The sequence below is a fragment of the Nymphalis io genome, chromosome 12, assembly GCF_905147045.1.
Source record: "Nymphalis io chromosome 12, ilAglIoxx1.1, whole genome shotgun sequence".
Lineage (NCBI taxonomy): Eukaryota > Metazoa > Arthropoda > Insecta > Lepidoptera > Nymphalidae > Nymphalis > Nymphalis io.
The window spans coordinates 5,418,772-5,443,078 of NC_065899.1; the positions used below are offsets into that span (position 1 = coordinate 5,418,772).

Below are 24,307 nucleotides of genomic sequence, written 5' to 3' on the forward strand. Positions count from 1 at the left end.
TTACCATGAAAAATTTCAGTGGATCATGAATCGAAAAAAAAGAGACAGAGATATATGACTTATATGCACGCGTCTCTTTCTACACGCGGAACAATGACCGCGATAACGTTCCGTCGTAAAGGCCGACGCTTGAGTTGCGTCAGTGCCTCCAAACGTTAATGTAGCTCCTAATAGATAAATCATAAGGCTTAAAATACTAAAACAGATTAGTCGACCTGTAGCAAGGTGGCACTACAGCATAGCAACATAATCCGATGTATAAATTGAATGCATTAGGTTATAACGTACTAAAACAATGAAAAAAATTACATATATAATATGTGTATGTACCTATGAAATACATTTAATTAATTATAATGGCAAACAATAATTCCAAATCGACGACGAACTAATGTTCTTCGCTACTTAAAAATGCGGGACAATCTTTAAAATGGTTTCAATGGGAATCGTCTGTTTTATTGCTTTCATTATTTTTTTAATTATGCTTTTTAATTTTGAATCACTGATCTTTGCGTTTAAATCAATTGCCGTTACTTACTCGTCAGCTAAGTATATATTTTTAATATTTTTTAAATAAATTAATTTCTTGTAGGTAGCCTAGCATTTAATATTGAAGGCTACATTATGCTTAAATTATGGCAATTCAGACTTTTGAAATTTGGTACTTGGGACGATGGCGCAAAACTACACTTTTTATTTTACAACTATAAGGTTGTAAAAATTGATTTAATCTATAATATTATTTTACGTCATCAATGAAGTAGTCACTAAATAAATATTCTTAGTATACTTTATCTTTATAGTATACTTTATCCTTAACAGTTAATTTTTGGATTCGTGTATCTCTTTATATTTTTTCTATTGAAATGTTAACCTCACCAGCCATCATGTATAAAAGTGCGAGCTACGAGTAAGATACTGAGAAGTGTTTGTGTCAAGATTTATAAACGGTTACGCAAATATCATTCTTATGTGCAATAGATAAAGCATATAATGACTTAAATATTTATCAGAGGTCACTTCTTGAAGTACCTAGTAACAGTTTAACGGATGATGATAATAATGATATAATAATGGAAGCTTTATTCTATTTTAAATTTTATAATTGAATATTAAAAAATAGTAGATGTATGTTTTCGGGAGATACAGATACAGTCAGGTTTCCTCGTCTGATCCACTTTAAAAAATATGGCCGTTGCGGCAGATGTGTTATCAAGTAACGGTTATTAAAATAATCAATAATTAATGAAAACCAATAAATAGTATGTAGTAAAACAAATAAAAACATAGTTTCTTTAATATAATAAATATATATTTCTTCTTATTATATACAGGAACTAAGTGTATAGTATACCGTATACGCGCCACGCACCCATAAGGAAGTAGAGACTAGAGAAGGGAGCAGCGGCGGAGAGGGGGCATGACGGCATACGAATTACGAGTCGGTACCCCTATGACGCTCTAATAGAACATGTCCACATCAAAATATTTTTTTATAGAAACGATAACAGAGGCTATATAATAGTAGTAAAATCGATTTTAATTTATTATGACTACTGAATGTTTATAGTTAATTATTTTATTGCCTTTATATGTCCCTCGACACTGACACTTTCAAATTTGTCTCTCATATTTATACAAAATCATAAAATATTTAATTTTGTACGATTTAAAAATTTTGGCAAAGAAACAATTTCAAGGGTATTTTTATACAAAACAGCATTGAGATAAGTGAATCAGCGAAATTGATTCATCCAGGCGATTAAATAGGACGCTACATCCTAAAATAAATGACCCAAGTATACTCAGTCCATTTGACTATTCACTTTTTGACATCTGATAGAACGTCACTGTTCCAGATTACGTACAAGCTAACTTTAAAATGCGTTACAACAAAATTTGAACTGCCTAATCTTATATCATTATAATATTTAAGAATTCTTACATACATTATAATATCGTTAAGGTATGAGTTTAAAAGAAAGAATAATTGTCACGCGTCATAAATATTGATACATTCTTTAGAAGATATTTGCTGCAAATGAATAGATCAAAAGTAATCATTTTATACATAGGTAAATCAATATAGTAAAAATCGTGCATTCGCTTAAATAACAATGAACTATATCTTCCTTAATACGTACACATTTTGAAAAGAAACCAATATCTTTAGATTGCGAGTTTTGTACATCAGAAATTAAACAAATAAATAAATATTTACAAGTTTATTTATAATATTCAAGTAGTATAAACTCCGGATGTAAAACTTTTTTAGCCCCATATTTTTTATTCTGTATACACTACTACATTTGATTCGACAAATCAGTGCATACTTTATTTTAAGTGTTAAAATTATTTGCTATAAAAACCCACAAAACTGAATTTAACGTTAACAAAACGGCTAACTATATAAACTATATTGTTTTTTTTTTTTGTATTTAATAATAATAATCATAAGGCACGGAAACCGCCACCAAAAAAGGTTTTTACTTCTAACACCAAAAGTCGGTAATGCTTATGTTACAACTAGTGTCAATAATAATCGAATTGATAATTTGCTGCGATGTATACTTACTAGTTTGATTTGTCAAAAAGTAAATAATCAAATGGACAGAGTATAGTAGGTATATAAAAAAAGACCTACTAGGTATAATATGTTAGTGGCACTTAAAATATCTTAATTCTAGATACATATGTATAGGTAGCTTCCCGCGGTGTGTGATATTACAGACGAACACGGACCGGCACATACCGAGGCACCGTGAGAAGAATGTCGTCTTTGAAAGTGCAGGCAAGTTCATAGCGGTGCGTCGGACCCGCCGCGAGTCTGCAACTTCAGCAGTCATCGCTATTGACAAAGAATTTTATTGAAATTATAATGTTTTACGCACAATAAAAAGAAAAAACATAAGTTAGGTAGTACTTTTTTAAATATTACTCTGCCTACGATATCTACACTAATATTCCAAATGCGAAAGTAATTCCGTCTATCCGTTACGCTTAAACCTCCGAATCGATTTTGATAAAATGGATATGAATCAAGCTTGAACCCCAAGAAAGGACACAGGCTACTTTTATTTAATATAATATTTTATTTAAATTAATATAATATACATATCATCAAATTTTATAGTTATATTTCAAAGAAATAATAATTAAAGTATTTTCTATATTCGCTTGGTTAACCTCGTTAATTAACGTGTCTGAGTGATTTGATAGGCCATGTTTTTACATAAGGAAGCAGAATAAACTGTACGTATTATTCAGTACGTGTTATTCATGCTTTATTTATTAAAAATAATAGAAAATCATAGTAACAAAATACGATGACGTACAAGGAAAAATGTGTAAAATGAATATAAAAAAATAATAATTTTATTTATTATATTGATATATTATATTGATTTTTAGAATTGCATTTATACTCAAAGGAATATATATCTTAAATAATAGAACGTACGGCTTATATTTGTCCATCAAGCAAGTCTAAAATTAGAATGGCAATAGGCTACAATGGCAAGCGATAAGAATAAAACTGCAAAATGATCATAAACACTAAAAAACGATAATATTTAAATACTTTGTTGATGTTCATTATAATCAATCACTACAATAATATAATAACATTGCAATTAAAAAAAAGGAAAATGAAAAACAATTTTTAGGTTTTAATTATGTACTTTCTTCCACTAAGCTTACTAAGCTACGAAGATACTAATGTAAAGTCTTGTAGGTACATAAAATATTTTCATATTATGGCGATCCCGCCAAAATGTGAAATAATAGTCTTCTGTCAAGGTTTTTACCTGCCAAAATCTTTAGGACCGTGCCCGGATTGTTCTGGTTAACAAATTCATATTCTGACGAAATCACTTACGTGTGCCAAGATTTCTTTCAAAAGCCAACGACCTAATACAAAACGCTTAGATATATTTGCTGTTTAATATTTGTAAATGAACACTATCTTCGTGACATAAGGCTTATATTTGAATGTGATTTTATATCGAAATTCTTACATTTTTGTGTTACGTAGACGTAAGGCATGATGATTTTCTTAACCAAGATGTGAAATAAAATCACTTTGGCGGAAAATGAACTCGTGGTGTTGCTAATTAACTTTAATTTAGTTACTAACAGTGCAATCATTGGGTAACAAATTAACAATCTATTTTGACTTTAAAACTAAAAAGATCCTTTTTGAAAAAAATTGGCGTGTTTTTCAAATGACAACCGACAAAGGCTATGTTGTAAAGTAATAAGTATACGAATACATACTTCATTGCAAACATTTCGAATCATTGTTTTAATAAAATTTTCAATGTTTTGTTGTATCGGATTATTTTATTAAGTACGGAGGCCAGAATAATATATGTTTGTAATTTTATAAGTCAATTAATCCGAATAAGTAAAATTAAAATTCCATTTTAAAGTAAACTTTGTAGGATAATAATTAATTAAAACAATTTATACAATTTATATTTTCTGCGCGATGTAACATTTTAACGATTCATGTTTTTCAAACAAGACAGAGCAAGGGAGATATTTCCCGCCTAACGTTGCTTAAGGAATTCAAGGTTGTTTAAAGATGGATTGTTTATCTACAGCTATCTTACTCTAACCTACGTGTTTTAGGGTCTTGTTATTTCATATAGCGAAGTTGGCGCGTAAACTTCACTACAAGCGCGCGGCCCCGCAAAACGTCGAGCACATTTTTGTCTTTCTTTCTCCTTCATTTGGTCGTCGGTGTTTGTGCAGTGAACATTGTTGTACGTAGTGCGTAGCACGTGTCGGATACTTTTATTTGTAATTACAAATAATTTTATAACTTATTATAACAATGGCAGACGCAGCCGTCAAAAAGTAAGTTTATAGTGTCTCGTAATGTCAACTATCTATTAGTTCAAGTTATTTTTTTATTTTTGGCGGCTTCCGAAACGTGATCAAAATGGCTTCCTTTATTTTGTTTCATATATGTTTTGTGTTGTTTATACGAATTGACTTAGAATTTTTATACTCATAATAATTTTAAAGTTTATTTACATGTGACAGGATTATTTTTTTTCTCTTTTATAAGTTTTTAATATTTAGTTGTTCGACGCTGATACACGCGGGAAAGTGAGACTAATCAAACAGTTTGCATTTGGTTATCTCAGCGCTTAAGTAAATCAAAGAACAATATACTTAAACTATATAGTCTTCGATAAGTTAAGTAAATAAGTGGATAAAGCTGTTTCCATCTATATAATTAACGGGAAAATTGAAAGCACGCCGGCGAACGCGAGTCGCTTTACGTTGGTTCAAGATGGCGCTGTGTGCGCAGCGTGCCGGCGCGGTAGCGTCATCGGCGCGCGCTTGTTTCAAATTTGCTGAGACTTGTTAGTTTTGCAACTCGTCGGTTACGTTATTGCCGCTCGCGAGGGCCGCGTGTTGTCATTAGTTATTTTTAACGCTTTCGAGTCCACGTCTCGAGGCAATCTACTGGTTTAACTTATTGATTCAGCCATCACATGCGTTTATTTTCCTTGTTACTTTCCCACCTGCGTGAAGACAGCCTTGCGCAACAATTGCCACTTGTTTTTGTTCCGGCACATTTCCCTGATATCGCTCCACTCGGTAAATAGGTACTATGTTACGCCGATGAACTTATTTTTTTCCTTTCATTTACATTATTCGTATTAAAGTTGGTTATACAACTTTTGTTTTGTTTCTTATTTTCGGCGCCAAAAATAATTACGAAAAGACATGATAAATTTTTAGTAAATTTATATTCAGACTAAATATTTTAGTTTTACGTCTAAAAATAAAATATTTTTAAGTAACTAAATGTGTATTCATTCTAATTTATGTTTTTTCAGAGATGTCGCACCTGAAGAAGTTACCTCTACTGAGGCACCAAAAGAGTCCCCAGTGAAGAAATCTCCTGCTAAGAAAGACGCAGAGTCTGTGGAAAGCAATGGCAAGGAAGAAAATGGTAGTGGAGATGCTCCTGAGGAAACTCCTGCAGAAAACGGCGACGAAAGCAATGATGCAGTTGAGAATGGAGAGGCCACAGGTATTTTCCATCTTTATTTTCAATATGTGTGGTACCTCTATCCAAAATAGAAGTACAAATTAACTGTTGTAATCAGTAAACCCATCACCTATTGCTGCAGTCACCAAGTAGATTTAATTTATATTGATAAATAGTTCATTTACTAAAGTAAATTTTATTTTTCAGAAAAGAAAGAAACTGGTGTAAAGAGGAAATCTGTAGCCACCGACAATGGTGATGCCTCTGAGAAGACAACACCTGAGAAAAAGGCAAAAGTTGCAAAGGAAGCTCCTCCAGCGGAGGAAGCCACTCCGGCGGAAGAAGAGGCAAAAGCCTAAACTTTACCTATACTGTACTTGGTTTACTGCAATGCATCCTTTGTTCATTAGGGTTCAACTCTAATTAGACTGATACATATCCTCTATACATTTACACAATGCCAAAACTATAGTTTTTACACATTGTTATGTATTTGTACACTTTATTATATTGCGAGTTGGGCCCTTTTGTGACCACACTAATTTTAGGTTTATAATATAAATGCATATTTAACTTACCTGTGAAGTACCTGTAAAGTGTAAATTGTTATATCAGTCATGTCAGATATGCATCGCAGTGAACTGAACAAATGAAAGTTTCGAATTGGTGTTGTATGCTGTTTTTGCGTATCGGTGTCTATTTCAGCAGACCATTAGATGGATGGATTGATGAAAGTGTAACACATATTGGTCAACTATTCCGCCAGTAGATACTGCCAAAGTAATTCACCCAGTGTGAAATCAATTCACAATCCGTTCTGTGAACGATGCGACTTATATAAACAGCTTCTGTAATACAAGGATTTTATATAAACTTAAGGTTAATTAAAGTGTTTAGATAAATAATTCAGTTGTAAATTTAAGTTAGCAGTTAAATGTCGCACATTTATATTACATAGGCATTATTACTTAACCATTTAAACATTCCTTTGACTTGGGTTTAAGTGCATGTGAACTTTTGCTCTTGCTTCACAGTGAGGGCTGTAACAGGTAAGATCAGATAAGAGTGTTGTAAAATGCTGTGATCTATTCTGCATTGTCAAATTAAAGGGTTCGCATTGCACTAATAATTATAAGATTTGAAAATTATAAAGTTCAAAGTTGACAAATAAGGTGATAGTTCATATTAACATACTTATTTTTGTGTGCTATTTTGAATTCTATGGGTCTTTATTTTTCGTATATCTGTTTTTTTTTTTCTAATTTATTTGCTTCTCATTAATATGTGATAGATTACAAACCTCGAATGTAAGATAAATATATAGTAAATCCTTGTGGATATGAATCCTCATTTTATTCTGCAACAAATTTTTGAGACAAAGTTCCAAGCTAAGGAATATATTATATTAAGATTTTGACTAACTTTTTTCAGATTATAATTATTTGACAATACATATTGTTCAAATTTTTCAATATTATTCGAAGTTCATCTAGTACTAGAAGTGTAGTTTGTACAGTTAACACTAGTTATTGTGAAGTCAGTGTTTGTAAAAGGTTTCTGGCAATAAAATAGTCCAATCAATTACTGTTTTTATTTTATAAAACTGAAAATTTTAAAAGAAAATAATAGATTTTCCTAAAATCATTTGTTATATAATAATACCAATAAACTATAAATATCATACAAAGTAATTATAAAAATATTCGATTCAAACAAAAACTATATAAGCGCCCTTGCATTGATCAGATACATTTTTTAATAAGTTTAGAAGTAATCATTAAAAATGTATCTAGAATTGTATATTATAGAAATATACCCTTATAAAAGGCACGCAATAATAATAAGTAAATAATATGTATGTGTTACCCTGTAAATAAAACCAGTAAGTGATGAGTTTGGAAAACAAATTACTGGGGCGAATCAAGGCCGGACATCACCGTGGTAACTAGATAGTACACAATAGTCTTGCTCAGCTTAGTATACGGTTATCGCTATTAGGTGGAGACACATCGCCTGACTTAGCAAATACTAGTGAAATGAAGTTCTTTGTCGTACTTTGGGGCGTATTTTTTAATATTCCATCTTCGATTTCACAGACCACGCAAAATATTAACGTTTGTAAGTTCGTTATACAGTCATTGATAATAATATTAATAAAACCATTTATCATTATTAAAACAAACTTTTTTAGTACTTATAAATGAAGAAAATAACGCACTAGCTGAAAAATCTTTTGAAGTAGCTAAGGAGTATGTAAGGCGTAACCCTAGTCTTGGTCTTGCTGTAGATCCTGTCATAGTGGTGGGAAATCGCTCTGACGCCAAGGCATTTCTAGAAAATGGTAAATAAATTTATCATTTTACGTTGGATTTTATACAAAAAAATATATTTATAACTGTATCAACAAATAGCTTAACACTTAATAGTTTCTTAAAACTTATGGCGTTATATCAGTTTGCAGAAAATATAATGACATGTTGTCTGCAAAGAAAACGCCACATGTCGTGTTAGATTTTACTATGACCGGAGTCGGTTCGGAAACTATTAAATCGTTTACTGCGGCATTGGCACTGCCAACTATTTCTGGATCTTTCGGACAAGCAGGTGATTTAAGGCAATGGCGTACTCTCTCAACAAACCAGACTAAATATCTCTTACAAATCATGCCACCTGCAGATATTCTACCTGAATCAATAAGAGCAATTGTAATCAAGCAAGATATTACTAATGCCGCCATTATTTTTGATGAATTCTTTGGTTAGTATGATGTTTTGATATAATGTAAACTTATTTAAACCGTTTGATTTCGAGTATTTTATAAATGTTTGTTGCAGTTATGGATCACAAATACAAATCTCTTCTACAAAACATCCCGACGCGTCATGTCATAACACCAGTAAAAAGTTTCAGTAAGGATGAAATAAAGACTCAACTAAGAAGTTTACGAGAACTCGATATAGTTAACTTCTTTATCATCGGCAGTTTGAGGACCATAAAGAATGTTCTAGATGCAGCTAATGAGAACCAATACTTTGGCAGAAAAACCGCGTGGTTTGCGTTGTCTTTAGACAAAGGAGATATAGGCTGTGGATGTAAAGATGCTACTATTGTCTATATGAGACCAACGCCTGATGTAAAAAGTAGGGATCGCTTAGGGAAAATTAAAACAACGTACAGCATGAATGGGGAGCCTGAAATCACCTCTGCCTTTTATTTCGACCTTTCCTTGCGAACATTTTTAGCAATCAAGTAATGACCTTTTGCTATTCATAATGTTGGTTATTTCCAATTTAGCGCACGCGTTTTATATAGATCATCTAATTATAACCTGGCATATTCCATGAGCAAACGTTTTATGAATTTCCAGATCAATGCTGGACTCTGGCAAGTGGCCAAATGATATGAAATATATCAATTGCGACGATTACGATGGTAAGAATACTCCAAACAGGACCTTGGATCTTAAAACTGCTTTCCAAGAGGTACGCAAAATGTCAGTTTTAAAATTTTCCATAGACTTCCTTAGGTTTCCTTCTTAATTTGTTGTAATTTAAATTATAATATAACAATGCTCTTCTGGCCGAATGACTTCTGGCTCTAGGTCTGGATAATAGCTATTATTAATGATGGAATATCATTCTCTATATATATAAATAGGCAAAGACTAAACAATTCAAACTCCTCTCTCTTCGATTATAAATAATTTTGTTATTATTATCGTAGGTAAAAGAGACGCCTACCTATGCTCCCTTTTATTTACCGGAAGATGACCCTATGAACGGTAGGAGTTTTATGGAATTCAGCACAGATTTAACAGCGGTTACTATTAAAGATGGGGCATCTATCGGAAGTCGGTCTTTAGGTTCATGGAAAGCTGGACTCTTAAATCCATTATCTTTAACAGACCCTGATAATATGAGTGATTATTCAGCACAACTTGTATACAGAATTATAACAGTCGAGGTAGGTTAATGAACTGAAATTGTTTAAACTCCATTTGATAAAATTCAGTCGTTTACTTAGCTACACTTGTGTAAACAATTATGTCTTTATTAGCTTTTATACGTGTAACGTTTTTATTATTATTATTTATATACAAAATTTTGTGATATTTATTTTTAATATGAATTGATATATATCTGAATAATATTATTCGCTTACAGCAACAACCATTTATTATAAGAGATGACGAATCACCGAAAGGTTTTAAAGGTTATTGTATTGACCTAATAGAGGAAATTCGACAAATTGTTAAGTTTGACTACGAAATATCACTATCGCCGGACGGTAATTTTGGTACTATGGATGAAAATGGTAATTGGAATGGAATAATAAAAGAACTGATTGAAAAAAGGGCTGATATCGGGCTAACATCATTATCAGTGATGGCGGAAAGAGAAAATGTAGTCGATTTTACCGTACCGTATTACGACTTGGTCGGAATAACTATTTTAATGAAGTTACCGATTACACCTACGTCATTGTTCAAGTTCCTCACAGTTTTGGAAAACGATGTCTGGTTGTCTATTTTAGCGGCATATTTTTTCACGAGGTGAGTTAAAGAATTCGAAAATATATAACACCCATGGCATGGCAAGAATTCGAAAATATATAACACCCATGGCAAGTCTGAATTTAGAATGTTTATAAATTAGCTTATCACTAGACGACTGAAGGATAACGACGTCGCGGTTTCTGCGAATAAACACAATGTAAGCGCGAGCAATGTTTATACAAATAGAATTGAACCATTTAAATTTATTTTATTTCATTTGATGTACTGTGTGTGTATTAATACACTTTAGCTGCCTATAACTAAAGCTATTTTACATAAATAATATAAAAAATATGTAATGTTATATAGTATGCATATGCATTTAAAATATTGCTAAAATTTACCTTTATGTTAATTTCCAATAAACTTTACTTCAATCAGACATATTTTATGAATACGCGTGCCTATCAAATAAAAAAAATCTAAATAAAGTCTCACGGCGCCGGTTTCATGCACAACTTTTATTATTTTTCTATTAGAAAACTTGTTTCTTATACGATTGTTTTCAAATTTAGAACATATTATTTTTACGATAAGGTAGGGCATAAAATACCTATACATTTTAGACTCAAAAGAATAACTATTTTATAACGAGTGTCATATTTTATACCTACATATATATTTTCACGCTCCATGAATAAGAATAAATGCGGTAGTTAAAGTCTTGTATTTAATTGCTTAGTTATATGATATAGTTAGTTATATGATATAAGTTGATAGTAACTATAGTCAGATAATAAATCCCTAATTGAAACATAAATATAAAATGGATTTACCAATACCAATTACAGAAGAAAATTATAATTAAATCTTGAAAATTTATAAAAATAAAAAATAATATTAAAATTACTATTTTTTATCGGTACAGTTTATTTTTAATAATTATTAATGATTTGTTTAATTTAACCAATCCTAAGTGTGTACTCATTTATTTCAATCTGTTAATTTATTTCAAAGGTAAACGTTAACATTATTATAAGACAAGTGACACGGCTCTTATTTATCTTTTCCTTGTAATTCACGCTATTCACAAAGCAATAAATACCAGGCTTATTTAAACCAGTAGTTCAAAACAATGAATACGCTAAATGTTATTGAAATGAAATTTCGAAACAATTAAAAATATGTAACTGTCGCGGAGAAGATAGAGTTCATGCTGAACGCTGATTCTTTAGGGCATGATGGATATACAGAAGCAGACTTACATCCGACACCAGCATGCCCAATTAATTTTTTATCAACATCGAGCATGGGATGTAAATATAAATTAAGCATGCGAAACTTATTAGTGTTTGTCCTTATTTGAACTCGCGATCATCGTTTAAGATCTACGTGTTCTTTCCATTGTGTCATTCTGACTCGGATTGCAATTAATCTGACTTAGTAAATACTTTAAAATTTTGCCATTAAAAACGTCATTGTTAGTTATTGCACAGACTATTTGACTGATTTTTCTACTAATCTTTAAACGCCAAAACGTACAGACTTATAATCGTTCCGGATGGTAACTTAAACAGATATTTCTTTCATTTTGTTAGACAGTTGACATACAAAGTTAATAACACTATGACATTATATTTCATGCGATCAATAGACCGATGCCCACCTGAATCCATTATGTATTTCTTATCTGATTTTGTCGAACGAGGTCGAACTAGGAATAACTAATCATACTTGGTAACCGTGATAATCGTATTATAATAAATCTAATGGCTATATAGCTACGATTTTCTTCTGACACTTAATGACATTATGAAATTTTCTTTTTTTATTACATAAATATATATTTTTTATTTTTAAGTATAATCTGTATTGTTTGATATTATATTTTCAAATTTGTATGAGTTTCCGCTGAAATGGAAAACTATTTATCTCAATAATTTAAATACAGTTCATTTTAAATGTAGGGTACACATTAAAGAAAACCTTACGTATTAAGTATTTATTAAGATTTATCTATCAAATAAAAATAGTATTAAAAAGACGGATCTAAAGTATATGTAAATTGAAAAGGCAAACAAGTGTTTCAATTGTCGGTGGAAGTTGTTATCAAGGAGTGCTAATTAATTGTCTAGGAAGTATTTTAGTTTCATTGAAATTTTTACTTGCTATATTTTTTATTTAATTAGAAACAAAAAGGTTTTTATCCATATGAATATTTATATAAACAACAGGACATGTCCTTTGGGACATGTATTCATGGAGTAAGCTTTCAGTTGGAATTGTGCGGAATGTTCCGCTTCCGTTTTCCCTGGTTGTTGTTTGATAAGTAGACCAGGTACTGTCTGAAACAAAATCGTGTTTTTATTAGAGCCTTTCGATCCTAGTATTTACCTTTTGTGTAATTGTTCATTTAAGCGAAAGTTAGCTACAAAAATCACGTCTGTTCCAAATAGGGTGTTTTAGGTCAAACAAGGGCGGGGCACAAAGGGTTCAGGTTATGTTTAAATATCCAAAAATAAAAATATATATCAATACTTTTTGGTATTCAAGGTGCGATATTTATGCCGTTGTTTGGTATTCTTTACCCTCAAGATAAAAACAGTTTTTTTAATTTATTTTAATTTACATTTTGTTTTATATAATGTGGTAGCTTTTATACTTTTTTTAGTACTCATTAGAAATAACCTCGAATCATTCCTTTAAAGGCAACAAATCAATTTGACCAGACGTATTTTTTGATTTATAAAAAAATAAATAAATAACTTAATGGAATTGCCACATAACATTTACGTGTGTCTTTATCTATTTCACCTTCGTTATTCCCATGCATGTCCGACATTGATATCGTCGTTAAAGAGCCCTGACACAGTATAGAAAACATTTATATGACATTTAACACCATGCAAGGAATTCGCTATTTTGCGAATAATAGGTAATATGATACTTATATTATGGATATAAGAGTATTTTAATAAGTTTAAATTATTATTTGTCAAGGGCTCTAAATATTATTTAAATAAGTATTTTTTTCTTAATTTAATCATATCCGAGTTTTTTACAAAAAATTCTCATAGTTCGACTTTCCGTTTATGCGTAATGGTTTTAAATAATGTAGATATTCTTAGTCCGTTTAGATATTAGGTTTACTCTTGTTGTTTTAAAGGTCAGAGAGCACATAAAGACCCCGGTTGTTGCTGACAATAATTCTATATTAAAAAAAGCAAAGTATGTTTTTGATCATCGGTAAAAACCCTAAGAGACTTGTTACCTGTATAACGCTAAGAAAATTAACTGGTTTAATTGAAAATAAAATTTACAGTTTTCTTATGTGGATATTTGATAAATGGAGTCCATATAGTTACCAAAACAATCGCGAGAAATATAGAGATGACGAAGAAAAGCGAGAGTTTACGCTTAAGGAGTGTCTCTGGTTCTGTATGACGTCACTAACTCCCCAAGGAGGCGGGGAAGCGCCGAAGAATCTCTCCGGACGGTTGCTTGCTGCTACTTGGTGGCTTTTTGGGTATAGTTTTTCTTTATAAACTAAAACTTTATATCAATCAATCAATCAATCAATCAACAGCCAATCGTTGTCCACTGCTGAACATAGGCCTCTCCCAAGGTGCGCCAAAGCTCCCTGTTCTCCGCCTTCCGCATCCAGTTGGTGCCCGCCACCTTCTTAAGGTCGTCGGTCCACCTGGCTGGAGGGCGCCCCACGCTGCGCTTGCCGATTCGCGGTCTCCACTCTAGGACTCGTCTGCTCCAACGGCCATCGGTCCTACGACATACGTGACCAGCCCACTGCCACTTCAGCCTGCTAATTTTGCAAGCTATGTCGGTGACTCCGGTTCTTTTCAGGATAATCTCATTTCTGATATTATCCTTCAAAGAACTTGGACAAGACCAAGGTCATGTTCAATAGGCATGTCGTGCCGGGACCGATATACGTCGAGGGGAAACCTCTCGAAGTTGTTAGTGAATATACCTACCTAGGACAGATAATACAAGTCGGTAGGAACAACTTCGAGAAGGAAGCCGATCGAAGAATTCGCTTGGGATGGGCAGCATTTGGCAACCTTCGTCAAGTCCTCAAGTCGTCTATACCGCAATGTTTGAAGACGAAAGTCTTCAACCAATGCGTCTTGCCTGCCATGACATACGGTGCCGAAACGTGGACACTAACTGCGGGACTAGTCCACAAATTTAAAGTCGCTCAGCGTCCTATGGAGCGAGCTATGCTCGGAGTATCTTTGAAGGATAAACTTAATAATAAACTTTATATATCTTAGCTGAATAAAAAAATAATTAATAATCATGTTTTAAATGAATTAATATTATTCTCTATTTGTATTTCAAAAAACTAGCGAAGTGTGTAGTGTTTTAGCATATATCATATATGTTAATATATGTATTCAAAGTTGTACAATCATATTGTTAAGAGAATATACATATAGGTTGAAACCTCTTTATATTCAAACTTGAAGAATACGGAAATTCAATCTAAAGCAAGATAAACATGGCAGTTCTCGTACTCAAGTTTTCATGCGGGTTTCAAATATTGTATATAAGCATTGTTTTTTTTACGAAACTCGTGTAATATTTTGTAAAACTTAAATGTATTGCATAGTCCCGTTAAACAAGTACTTCAATAGAAATTTCAAATAACTGAAATACAATGAATTGTGGCATTAACCAACTACTAAGAAGAATAATTTTTAAAATAATATCTAGCCCATACTAACTTATTGACATAATGTCCAAATTGTGGATTTTTTTGTATAATGACCAGTTCAGTATAATGTTCAGCTCTTATATAATACATATTTTTAGCTTCATCATAATAGCATCATACACGGCAAATCTAGCGGCTTTCCTAACTGTTTCTCGTTTGGATACTCCTATTGAATCTTTAGACGACCTCTCGAAACAGTATAAGATACAATACGCGCCGCTGAATGGTTCTTCAGCTATGACGTATTTTGAGAGGATGGCCAACATTGAAGTAAAATTTTACGAGTAAGTATTCAGACTATTTTATACATTTCATGTGATTTAGACTACTATGATGTTCACAAATATGATGCGTTGATACAATACGCTTAACACTTTGGTAATGGTGTTAATATTATTTAATAATGGTTTATTATTTGTGGTATTCACTGAATTTAGAACGTGTGCAACGTGTGGTAGCCGTGCGGTGTTTTTTTCTTTTAATTGCATCCTCCTAATCAACGTCAGACTTGCACTAGGTCATATAAGTCTCCCTGAGGAGGATGTCCTCGCGCTGCCGTATGCACTAGCGAGGAGCGCGGGGGGTAAGATAACATTCGCCCAATCAGTCCACATCAACCCAGTTCCTCCCAATGGGAGCCCCATGGTACCTTCTGAAGGTTTCCACTGCGTGAAAAAACAAAAAAAAAATCATATAAGTCTGCTGATTGCTTTCCATGCGATTTATACAGCGCCGATCCCAAATGTTTGGAATAATTGGAAACGACGATCAATAAAAATATACTCGAATGCTATAAGAATAAGAAAATTTTAAAAGAAAAATAAAACGTCATTTTGTAAAGTAAATTCCATCTGTGTTGTATCTTTATACTGCTGATATATATAAATTACTTACATAAACTCGTATGTGTTGAGAGCATTCGAATTAAATATTTAATTAGAGTTATCAAGTACAGGGTATTGTTTACGTTTTAAGTGACCATTTCATCGGCTACTAACTACAAAGCAACTGCTCTTCAAATTAATTGTCAACATGATGATGATGTCCTGCTGTCCAATTTCGACCAGACGCCATTCCCAAAAGAACTAACACAGATGTGCAAGGTATAATCCGATGGGACGGCATTTCGCCAACATCTAAAATAAAAAAGTGTGTAAGTGTATTGTGAAGTGAAAAATTGTGTATGATTTATTTCATGTGCTTTTGGATCATCGGTCTCATGTAGCAATAAATGTGTTGTGATTGTTACTATTATCAACAAACAGTTCTCTTATGAATTACGATTTTTCTATCTTAAAGAGTCTAATTTAAAGAGTCTTATTATAATCGGACTACGTTACGAATCAGTTTGTCTCTAAAGGTTTTTTTTAATAGAATAGGAAGGCGGACGAGCATATGGGCCACCTAATGGTAAGTGGTCACCAACGTCCATAGACGTTGGCATTGTAAGAAATTCTAACCATCGCTTACATCACCAAAGCGCCACCAACCTTAGGAACTAAGATGTTATGTCCCTTGTGTCTGTAATTACACTGGCTCACTCACCCTTCAAACCGGAACACAACAATACCGAGTACTATCTGCTATTTTGCGGTAGAATATCTGATGAGTGGGTGGTACCTACCCAGAAGAGCTTGCACAAAGCTCTACCACCAGTAAAAATATTATTATTATTATAAGGTTGAATATAGGTTCTGTATGGGCGTAGGCCTTTTGGGCTTAGCTTACATACACCCACCCAAAAACAGTCAACCTTCATGCCATACATACCCTACAACTTACAAACGCAAGGATACTATAAGGAATACATATTATGTCTGAAGCGGAAATTATGTGTTCAGCACTGAGTAGTCTATAAAATGGTCATCATTAAAAATGTAACATTATGAAAAAATGTCTATGTTATGATAGGTACTAATAGGTAGGGTGGTCCTCTATGAGGGGGGCGATGGGCGACTTGTCCGGCGTCGAGTAGGCTGCGGCGTTCCACAGGGGTCGGTTCTCGGTCCAATCCTGTGGAACGTCGGCTTTGACTGGCTCCTGCGGTCACCCGTCCTTCCCGGGATGGGGGTGCTATGCTACGCGGACGACACCCTCATCACAGCGACGGGACGTACTTTTCAGGAGGCAGCCCGCTTGGCTGAGGTCGGAGTGTCGCTCACGATGGATCGAATCAGGATGCTGGGCTTGAGGGTCTCTGTAACAAAAACGGAGGCCCTCCTATTCCACGGTCCACGTCGAGGTGCATCTATCACCGTCCAGGGAACGGTGATTAAGGTGCAGGCCCAGATGAGGTATCTGGGCCTGATTCTGGATGGAAGATGGAGCTTCGGGCAGCATTTTGTCCAACTCAGCCCGAAGCTCATCAACGCCGCTGCCGCCTTGGGCCGCCTTCTACCCAACGTAGGAGGGCCGGAAACACCTTGCCGGCGATTATACGCTAGTGTGGTGCGCTCCATGGTGCTGTACGGTGCACCCATCTGGGTGGACGCTCTCACTGCTCGTAACAAGGCTCTTCTTCGGAGACCACAGAGAGTCATAGCGGTGAGAGTGATACGTGGTTACCGTACAGTGTCATGGACGGCAGCGACACTTCTCGCGAGCGATCCGCCTTGGGAACTCCAGGCAGAGGTGCTTGCGGAAGTGTACCGGTTCCGGGTGGAAGCGAGGTCGAGTGGCGACCGTCCAGGATTGGCGGAGGTGGAGCGAGTCAGGGCTCTAGCCCAGCGAGCCTTGATTCGCAGGTGGGAGGAGGACCTGGGGTCCCCCTCAGCAGGCCTGGCGACAGTGGAGGCGGTCCGTCCCCACTTGAGTCGCTGGGTGGAACGGAGTCACGGCACACTCACATTCAGGCTGACGCAGGTACTTACCGGGCACGGTTGCTTCGGTAGGTATCTGCACCAGATAGCGAGGTGGGAGGTCACTCCCTCCTGCCACGAGTGCGGCGCGCCTTCGGACACGGCGCGTCACACCCTGATTGAGTGTGCTGCATGGGGGCCTCAGCGCCATTACCTGGCGGCCATTGTAGGCGGAGACCTCTCGCTGCTGAGCGTGATAAACGCCATGATCGGTAGCGAAAGGGGCTGGAAGGAGATGATCTCTTTTTGCGAAAACGTCATGTCGCAGAAGGAGGCCGCGGAGCGGGAGCGTGAGTACAGTGCTTCCGCTGACCCGCTTCGCCGAAGAAGACCGGGGAGAAGACGTTGGCGCTATGCAAACCTTCTCCTCCCGCCGTAAATGTCGCCGGGGCTAGAGGGTGTCTGTAACCCGAGAACCCCTTAGAATTTGGAGGCTTGCAGAGGCGGGCCTACCGTCGGGACGTCACGGTAGTATGCGCAAGCGATCCCGTGGCGTCCCCCGAAAAGACGGTGTGGGTATCGCTGGTTTTTTGGTGGGTATTCCGGCGCCTTCAGCGGCGGCGAGCCCCACATACAGGTACAGCGGAAAAAAAAGGTACTAATAGGTACCACATAGTCATAACAAAACATTCCATTGTTGATTGAAAATGAGATTATAATGAAAGGTATTCAAATGTTTTCGACACTACTCTCTAAGATATTTGAATATTGAATGACCTATTTGCATGTTTACGAAAAGAAATATAATTCTGTATACAATGACAACATATGATGACAACAAACGAAGGAGATTAACGGAAACATAACGATATTCGTATACGATTATGAAACTAAATTTTATCATTAAACAATCTAAAAATAGCTCGTATATATGTATGAATGTATACATGGAATTTGTTTTCACACGTTAAGATATCGCTGTATCAAACAACTTTATCTTTTTATCGGTCAAGTAACCAAGATAACATATTTTTTCCGACTTTACATTAATTGTGAAAATAATTCACGAGACCTAAAGGTCGTTCTTTATTACGCTGGTGGTAATAAAGAGGCTTACGATTATCATTTGAGATAATAAATTCAGAAGTCAGGGTACCCCACCAGCGAACCTACAATAACTCCATTCTGTTTATAAAATATTTAATAATATTTTTTGTTATTAACACCCAGGATTTATATAAATATATAAACGTATCAAAATGTGTAATCATAATCGCTTGATATGTTTCTACTTTTGATTACATCTTTAGTGAAGTATTTTAAAAAGGACCAGCTAGACATGTGATAAATGCATAAGCTATGCATTTGTAAATCATTTGTAATTTAATACCAATGTTATTCATTGATCTTATTGGATTTGACGTTGATTGAATTAGTAAAAAATATTTAAATTGTTTAATATAATATTGCTTCCTACTGCTTATATTTTAAAATATACTGAAGAATTAAAATTTTCTTTGCTTTTTTATATGTAGGTCAAGTTCAAACTCAATGGTTTTTAGGCCCGAATAAGTGCTGATACTATAAATTTTTAGACTAAACCTAAAATAAATGGCTTATGTATCAGCTGATATATTTTTTACCTAATAACATACAAAATCTATTATTGGTTAAACAACATCAGTACCAGTATAATACATAATTTAAGTATTTCTGTATTGTAAAGTATCTTTATATTGAAGAAATGATTTAAAATTTCAATCAGTAATTGATTTTGAGGGTTTTTTTAGTTCCACATTAGTATTGCATCTCTCGTATCATGTACATGACAGTTTCTATATCTCAGGCACTTGTAGATGTAATATTTTATTATATCCCGCTGGGATTTTCTTCAGATCACGAAATGTAATACTAGACATTTTTGTACCATGAATATTTTATTACGGTTGTTATGGTATCAGTTTATTGAAATATATTAAGTTTTACATTATGTTAATGTAATTGATTGTTATTTCAGGATATGGAAAGAGATGAGTCTGAACGATAGTTTGAGTGACGTAGAGCGCGCAAAGCTCGCAGTATGGGATTACCCTGTAAGTGATAAATACAGCAAAATGTGGCAAGCCATGAAAGAAGCTGGTCTGCCGAATTCTATAGAAGAAGCTATAGAACGCGTTAGAGCATCTAAGAGTTCCAGCGAAGGTTTCGCCTGGCTAGGAGATGCCACAGACGTAAGATACCATGTCCTTACGAGCTGCGATCTACAAATGGTTGGCGATGAATTTTCTAGAAAACCATATGCTATAGCCGTACAACAAGGTTCACCTCTTAAAGATCAGTTCAACAACGCGTAAGTCATTATTTAAAATAATGTTTGATATTTATATAGATTTATCCTTATTTGTCAACTAATAATACTGAAAAGATTAACATTGCTTATAAATTTTATGGAACAAACCTGTGGTCTAAAGTGTAGCAGCATCAGGCAATGATCACTGCACCGTGGTGTATATGCTCTGTGGGTATTTCGTTATAATAATAGCATTACCTTGGATCTTAAATAATCACGATTAATATATTATAACTAATCATTTTATTTAATATTTAAGAAAAGTGAAATTAAAATTTTATATAAGAATCTTGTTTACATAATGTATTGTTTATATATGTGTTGACATTTTTTACTGTTTTTTTATCTGCGGAATATTTTTATCTGTATTAATATTTTATATGGTAATTGTTTCCCTGAAGCCAAATGAACCTTCAAAGCAAAGATCAAACGAATACATATGCATTTTCAATGACGGTAGAACAATTTTCATACATAACATGTCGGCTAATGTTACGAGGTCATGTATAATGCATAAATGAGTGACCCATGTGGTTGTAACATAACTGTTTGTGAATTATAAGCTTCTCGTGATGTTCAATTAGAATATACCGTTCAAAGAGAATAATTAATTTACTACAATAAAAATATTGTCCGCTCAGATAGCGTAAATACAAGCCAGAAAAGAGAAAAAAAATGTCAACTCGCATAAAAAACTTGTAAAGATCAAAACTTTTTAAAATCAAAATGTACCAATAGATAAACATTTTTCTATGGGTACTTAAGATTTGTTTCAATTTCATTCAAATTAACTACATATTATCTAAGTTTTCCACTCGCACGCGACATGTACAATGATTTGCATTTTTTCAAAAATAGCATTATTTTGTTAATGTACTAAAAAAATAATTAAAAGCACTAAATCTAAAATGTATTTTTGAAAATGTCGTTATTAAAATATGTATTCGTTTACATTTTGTACATTTTAGGAAATAAATTATAATTGTGAATATTTATTGAATATTATTACGATTATGATGAAACTAATGTACAGACTACGAAATAACTCATACCTATAGAGTCTAAAATTTACATCTAGTATACATTTGACTGTCTAGTGCTTTGGGAATGTCTTATTAAAATTTCTTTTGATATCCACCTAACCTATATCGACTACGGCGGCTATTCTCATTCTCGTACACATTTGTGGACTATAAAATAGCTCACAGATGTGTACGCAAACACAGGCGCACTAACTATTCCTTCACTTTCATAACCTGATTGGACGATAAACCCGACACGATTGCGCAGGACCTCTAAACTTTTGCTTTTCGACTAACGAAAGTGCTTTTCGCCTAACGAAAGTGTACACATCTCAGAACATAACAGAACAAATATTATCCAGGATACTGCAGCTCCTGAACAAGCGTAAACTAGAAAAGTTGAAAGAGAATTGGTGGAATAATAATCCACAAGCCATAAAATGTGAGAAACAAGATGATCAATCAGACGGCATCTCAATTCAAAACATCGGTGGAGTGTTTATTGTGATATTCATGGGCATTGGCTTGGCTTGTGTGACATTGGGCGTGGAGTATTGGTGGTACAAGTGGAGGAAGCGGCCAACTGTTGGTAATGTGACTCGGGTATGTGATTTTAACGCAAAGGCTTTAATTAATTCGAATTTATTTTAATTTTACAAAACTTTAATTTCAATTCAGCTAAATTGGCATTATAAATACTACTTAATTTTTTTTTTGTTAAAAATATATCGAATACTATCTGCGCGTTAATAGTTGGTATAATGGCATTTGGATGAAGGTTTTTATGCAGCAAAAACAGGACATATTTTCAACTCTAATACAAACAAAACATTTTTTTATACATAAGATAATGTGTATCGTTAATTTTTGTTGATTGTTATAAGGGCATAAGAAGAAAAAAGAATTTAAAAATAAATTAAAAACGGGCCGGTTGGATTGGTTAGTAGATAGTTGTCTTTAACGCCCAAGGTTGTCGGTTCAATTCCCACCCAGGACAGACATTTGTGTGCATACACATGTCTGTTTGTCCTGAGTATGGGTGTAATTATCTGTATAAGTATGTATTTACAAAAGAAAAGTAGTTTATCTAATATATCAGTTGTCTGGTTTCCATAGTACAAGCTCTGCTTAGTTTGGGATCAGATGGCCGTGAATAATGTCCCAGGATATTATTATTAAATTAAGATACTTTTAAATTATTTCTATATGAGTATTATTTTCGTTTTAAGGTGGAGCCAGCGAAGTCCGTTCAAAACAAAGTCGACTTTAAACAACAAGGTGAAAAATTCAATTTCCGGTCTAGGAATTTAGGCCTCGCTAATTTAAAAGCTAAATTTTAAAGGTTTAAAATTATACTATTATTTTTCCGTTTCAATAGAACGTGTACAGTAAAAGGTTGAATACCTTAAGCAATAAAAATTCAATCAAAGTATTAATGGTATAAAAAAATGATTTTATTTCTGATTATTTATATAAAGCGTACTAATTAAGTACCTAAAATTATTATGTTTAAAACATAAATACACTGGCCTCCAAAAAAATCGACCCACCTACATTTTTTGTAAAAAAGCTATCGTATGGTTTTAAACTTCCACATATTTTTATTTTTAAGATTGATAATGGAAAAATGCAATTGTAGGATTGTACAAAAACAGAAATAGTGCGCAAAAAATAGGTTTTTAGGTAAATATGTGACAAAACATGAAAACACAAAATTTTACGCAATTTTATTTTTTTGTGTACAAAACGATTATGCCGTTTGTTTTTAAATTTGGGTGCCTAAATCTTACTTTAATAGGGAGTGTTTCCTCCTCTTGACCTAATCACTGCCTGCATACGCCTATTAAGTGACCTGATTAGCTTTTTAATGTCTTCCTGTGGGGTCCGTTGCCATTCTTCAGTTAGGGCAGCTTCCAGTTGATTCAGGGTTTCTGGAAATGGATTTCGTGCTCGAACCGTACGTTTTAGCTGGTCCCAGAGGTGCTCTATCGGGTTTAAGTCCGGACTATTGGCTGGCCACTGCATACCTGGAATTTCGACTTCCCTGAGATAGTCTTTAACAATTCTAGCGACGTGAGGTCGTGCGTTGTCGTGCATAAGTTGGAAATTATCCCAATATATCCAGCGTAAGGCATCACATGAGGCTCCAGAATGTCCGTTATGTAAGTTTCAGCATTAACAGCACGATTACGGAAAAAAACCAGCTCTGTGCGTCCCGTCAAAGAAATACCTCCCCAAAACATTGTAGAGCCTCCACCAAATCGGACTGTTTCTCGAATGCAACACTGAGAGTAGCGTTCTCCTGGCCTTCGCATGACGTTACGTCGTCCATCAGAGCCTACTAGAGACATTCGGCTTTCATCACTGAACAATACTGTCTCCCATTGGTCCAGTGTCCAATCGACGTGCTGCCTAGCAAATTGTAGTCTTGCTTGTCGATGGGATGCTGTGAGTTTTGGTCCTGTTGCTGGCTAGTGAGGGGTTAAGTTTTGCTCTCTTCTTTTGAAGTCTTCTTCTTACATTATTTTCACTCACAGACACTCCACGACTTTCTCGGAGTCTACCTTGAACGTCAACAGCCGAAAGATGTCGGTTTCTTAAAGACGTCAAACCAATAATACGGTCATCGGTCGGGTTCGTGACACGCCCCTTGCCAGATCCTGGTCTCCGGCGATACTCCCCAGTCTCCAAGTAGCGTTTGTATACTCTTCGCACCGCTGAACGACTTAATTTTAGTGTTCTAGCCACATTTCGCTGACTTAACCCCTCATGAATAAGAGCTACGACTTGAGCAGCTTCTGCTTCAGTAGTATCCATTTTTTATGTTTAAACTTATTAAAATTATTGTTTCAACAAAGTTTCATACACTTAATCAATAATAAACATCGAACCGAGAT

At 34.3% G+C, this 24,307-nt stretch overlaps 2 protein-coding genes across 3 annotated transcripts; both read left to right on the forward strand.

Moving 5' to 3' along the window:
* The first annotated feature begins 4,648 nt into the window (after positions 1 to 4,648).
* Positions 4,649 to 7,591, forward strand: LOC126772437 (brain acid soluble protein 1 homolog). Its single transcript, XM_050492807.1, has 3 exons — positions 4,649 to 4,860; positions 5,856 to 6,052; positions 6,218 to 7,591. The coding sequence occupies exons 1-3, from the start codon at positions 4,838 to 4,840 to the stop codon at positions 6,367 to 6,369; spliced, it is 372 nt and encodes a 123-aa protein (XP_050348764.1). The 5' UTR covers positions 4,649 to 4,837; the 3' UTR covers positions 6,370 to 7,591.
* Positions 7,592 to 7,929: 338 nt separating this feature from the next.
* LOC126772312 (ionotropic receptor 25a) lies at positions 7,930 to 22,933 on the forward strand. Of its 2 annotated transcripts, XM_050492610.1 has the most exons (12): positions 7,930 to 8,128; positions 8,202 to 8,351; positions 8,465 to 8,767; positions 8,845 to 9,259; positions 9,378 to 9,492; positions 9,734 to 9,973; positions 10,174 to 10,562; positions 13,828 to 14,031; positions 15,339 to 15,524; positions 20,056 to 20,388; positions 21,773 to 22,013; positions 22,640 to 22,933. In XM_050492610.1, the coding sequence occupies exons 1-12, from the start codon at positions 8,047 to 8,049 to the stop codon at positions 22,748 to 22,750; spliced, it is 2,769 nt and encodes a 922-aa protein (XP_050348567.1). In that variant the 5' UTR covers positions 7,930 to 8,046; the 3' UTR covers positions 22,751 to 22,933. The 2 variants fall into 2 exon arrangements, with proteins under 2 accessions (XP_050348567.1, XP_050348568.1); XM_050492611.1 differs by lacking the exons at positions 13,828 to 14,031; positions 15,339 to 15,524.
* Positions 22,934 to 24,307: the final 1,374 nt, after the last annotated feature.